The 4,123-nt window shown below is 40.6% G+C and overlaps 1 protein-coding gene across 1 annotated transcript; it reads right to left on the bottom strand.

The window, feature by feature from the left end:
• Positions 1-1,092: 1,092 nt before the first annotated feature.
• Positions 1,093-3,157, bottom strand: LOC137271387 (putative ankyrin repeat protein RF_0381). The gene is made up of 2 exons (XM_067803995.1): positions 1,676-3,157; positions 1,093-1,233 (listed from the first exon to the last, which is right to left on the bottom strand). The coding sequence occupies exons 1-2, from the start codon at positions 3,155-3,157 to the stop codon at positions 1,093-1,095; spliced, it is 1,623 nt and encodes a 540-aa protein (XP_067660096.1).
• Between the last annotated feature and the right edge of the window lie 966 nt (positions 3,158-4,123).

The raw sequence follows: 4,123 nt of genomic DNA, 5'->3' as shown, positions 1-4,123 counted from the left end.
GGACCTTTGCCCTTACCTTTTGATCTTGCTTTGTTTGTGCTGGGAGAGTACCTGGCTACAGAAAGCAATAGCTGGCGCAAACCCATGACGGCACCCATCATCTGACTGGCACAGCACCTACTGCTGTCCCACGCCAGATGAGAATGCACGTCCATAATCTGCTTCCCTAACACTGTCGATGGAGAGTCGGAAACAATGCCCCCTGGTCCTTTTTTTATATTTTATCGTAATGGTTCTCGTCTCAATATGGCTGAAATATTGCCAGTGTGACGTTAAGTATCAACTCACTCACTTCTTTGAGAAATACAAGAATAATCTTTTACAAATAAGTATGACACAATTCTTTATTTTCGCAACACTCTTCAGTAAGAAGTGTTTAACACACTCAATTATCAAACTAGAAATTTCGTTGTGGTATAAATGATGGATAAATACACATAATTTTAAACGAATTGTGATTGTTCATGCTCAAATATGGATATGGCAATCATTGAATTACAAACAATCATTACTATACCAACTATTGAAATTAAAGTCATCAGAAAATCCAGTTAGCGTCAATCATCTAAGTGGGAAGCTTTTTCTTTTGAATATTATCTCTTCTAAAACATTTCTTTACAAGTAATATAGACAAAAGTGGTTTCGGACCACAAAGCCAAATCACTATGTATTTTACATAGAGACTTCAAAAAAGGACAGGTGCATAGTGCATTTGAGTATATCTAGAAACACTCCTTGTCTTTAAATACCTTTACACCCAAGCCCAAGACTGGTATATGGAAATACAAAATGGAATCCGGCGCAGAAAAACAACTTTTGATGGACCAAGGAAAACAACCAGTGAAGGAGCACCCCAATTAGAGAGATACAGGTTCACATGTATCGAACAATGCATTGCGTGAACCCTATGTCGAGATCCGATAAAATCGTTTGTCCCTTCAGAAAGCGAAAAAGAAATACCACATATCACAAGCCCGATAAATGCGCATTAGGGGTGGCTCCAAGCTGAACACGGCAGAAGCCTCCGAGACCCTGTTAGAGAAGTGTCCCTGCATCTTGTTTTCTGACCGAGAGAAACAAGTCCTGGAACAATCAGGCTACACCTTTTTCGAGTGCTACCACATCTCTTGCCAGTTTCTTGAAGTCTATTTGCTGTGCTTTCACGATTTCACAGAAGATGGCAAATAGTTGATTTTGTGCACTGGGTATATCCCAAATCGTTCTCACTGCTCTCTGGAACCCAAGGACAGTCACAACTGCTACACAGGCTGTCTCACCACCATATCTGAACTGCCCGCTATCTTCCATGCAGACAACTCTATTTGCAAGTGTGGCACCATTGACCACTGCACAGACACCAAGGAATGCATTCTTTGGCGAAACAAAGACATGGACTACACACCCAGGAACACCTCCCACTCCACATTTGGCTTTGAGGTCTGAAACCAATATTGTCTATACTACTTCATAGATAATAGTCACATGGATAGTCCTCCGTATATTGCCCCTCCACAATGTGTTGTGTGGAAACAAAGTTCACTATATCATCGCTTTCCCCTTTACAAGCCGAATGTAGGATGTTATCACCAACATCGTTAATAATTTTTAGATCAGCCCCATGATCAACAAGTAAGAAAAAAACAGCCTCATTTCCTTGGTGTGCAGCAATCATTACAGGCGTGCATTCTTCCCCATCCCGACTGTTGATATCCACAATGTTGTGTGTGAGGAGGTACTTTACAATCTCAACACTGCCTCCATCACAGGCCAGGTGAAGGATGTTGTCATTATCATCATCCAATAGTAAAAGATCAGCTCCCCATTTCACAAGTATGTCAAACGCATCTTTACTTTGGTGTTTTGCTGTATGCATTAGTGGCGTCAAGCCGTCCTTATCTCGACTGTCAATGTCCACAATGCCATGTTTCAGGAGGTACTTGATTATCTCAACATTTTTTCCATCACAGGCCAGGTGAAGAATGTTTTTTTTCCCGTGGCTCACTTTTGATAGATCTGCCCCTTTTTCAGCAAGAAAGTTAAATGCATCTTTATGTCCAGCACGGACCGTGTGCATTACTGGCGTCCAGCCGTCCACATCTCGACTGTCAATGACCGTACTGACATGTGAAAGTACGTGCTTTATTATCTCAACATTACCGCCTTCAGACGCCAAATGAAGAAAGGTTTTCTTCTTTTGATGCACTTGTGATAGATCTGCTCCTGCCTCCACAAGAACATCAAATGTTTTTTTATGTCCATATATGGCTGCTTGCATTACCGATGTCCAACCGTCCAAATCTCGACTGTCGATGTCAACAATTTCATGTGTCAGGAGGTACTTGATTATGTCAACATTTTCTCCTTTACATGACACATGGAGGATGGTATCGTCCTTATGGCCAACATGTGACAGATCTGCTCCTGCCTCCACAAGAATGTCAAACACATGCTTGTGTCCAGCACTGGCTGCTTGCATTACTGGTGTCCAGCCTTTGTAGTCTTGACTCTCAATGTCCACAACTGCTTGTTTCATGAGATACCTGGTTATCTCAACATTACCCCCTTTACATGATATGTGAAGTATGGTTTCTCTGTGATTACTCACTTGTGACATATTTGCTCCTGCCTCCACAAGAATGTGAAAGACTTCCTTACGTCCAGCATAGGCTGCTTGCATTACTGGTGTCCAACCGTTCTTGTCTCGACTTTCAGTGTCCACAATGTTATGTTTCATGAGATACTTGACTATCTCAACATTACCCCCTGCACAGGCCACATGAAGTATGGTTTCCTCCATTTTAGTCAACAGTAAGAAATCTGGTTCTTCCTCCGCAAGTAAATAAAACAGGTATTTTCTTCCGTAAAAAGCTGCATTCATTAAAGGTGTGAACCCTTCGCCATCTTGACTGTTAATATCTACGATGTTCTGTGTAAGGACACACTTGACGATTTCAACACTTCCCCCAATACAAGCTACATGAAGAATGTTCTCCCGTGTATTAGTAAATAACGTCAGGTTTGCACCTTCCCTGACAAGTAAGTCAAACACGTCTTCGTGTCCCTCCTGTGCTGCATACATCACTGGTGTCATGTTGTTCTTTCCTCTGGAGTTGATATTTTCCTGGTCATAAGACAAAATGAACTTGGCTCGAGCCATATCTCCAACCATGCATGCATCGAGGAGAGAGGTGTTCAACTCAGTATATGCTTGTGTCAGATTCCATTCCTCTGAAGGCAGATATATACTTATCAGACAGTACATGGAAACCAAGAAAAGTTGTGGTGTATGTGTAAAAAGGAATTCATTATTTCTCTTCTGCATCTTATTTGCAGTCTTCTTCAAATTGCTAAAATTTCGTGTGTGAAATGAAATGGAGAATGAATAGTCTTGAATGTTCCTTAAGACATGAACATATGTTTAAGATGTAGCTTACATTAGCATTTGTTTGTTATGGGAATCATCGTTTTCGCAAACACTAAGCATCGTCATTATCTGACAACGAATTTGTTGCAATACTGGAACCATCTGCTATTCTTCTCATGGCATTGACCAATCAAATTGTCAGAATACCAATAAACACCAAATAATAATTTCACTGTATATAACATGTAGGGAATTTAGCTTGTGCATCTGTGGTATTTCTGCACCTATGTAGAGATATGAGTCAGATTATTAATATCTTTAAGAATCATTTCTTATTCTCACAACTGAAATTAACCTAGGTTCAGGATTAATCATTAGCTGCTCACGCCAAGCAGAAATTAGTTAAATATTCATACTAGCTATCATGGAGTGAGTGAGTGACTGACTGAGTACTCAGGCAGGTATGCAGGCCAATAACTGATCATATTGTGGCTGGACGTAAGTTTGTGAATGGAAAAGTGCGAATGATGTTTGCAAATCAGATTACTTCGTCTACTAAAAGGTTTTACATGGTACGATAGTTACCTTTCACGCATTCAGTTTTTCTAGATCGAGTGTCCAGGCACCTCATGTTTGGGCAAGACTTCAACTCACAGGAGTCAGTTTGAACCTAAAACAGAAGCAAGTAGGATTCATGGTTTGAACTTGTCATGCCATCCATAGTTATATTTATATAGCCAATATTTGTTCTTCTACAAT

This window comes from Haliotis asinina, chromosome 1, assembly GCF_037392515.1.
Source record: "Haliotis asinina isolate JCU_RB_2024 chromosome 1, JCU_Hal_asi_v2, whole genome shotgun sequence".
NCBI classification, from domain to species: Eukaryota; Metazoa; Mollusca; class Gastropoda; order Lepetellida; family Haliotidae; genus Haliotis; species Haliotis asinina.
This window is presented reverse-complemented; position numbering and strand designations above follow the sequence as displayed.

Coding starts and splice junctions, on each gene's coding strand:
- LOC137271387 (XM_067803995.1), bottom strand. CDS start 3,157: ATGGCTCGAGCCAAGTTCATTTTGTCTTATGACCAGGAAAATATCAAC. Junction 1,234..1,675: donor ATGGGGAAGAATGCACGCCT/GTAATGATTGCT, acceptor CTTGGGTTCCAG/AGAGCAGTGAGAACGATTTG.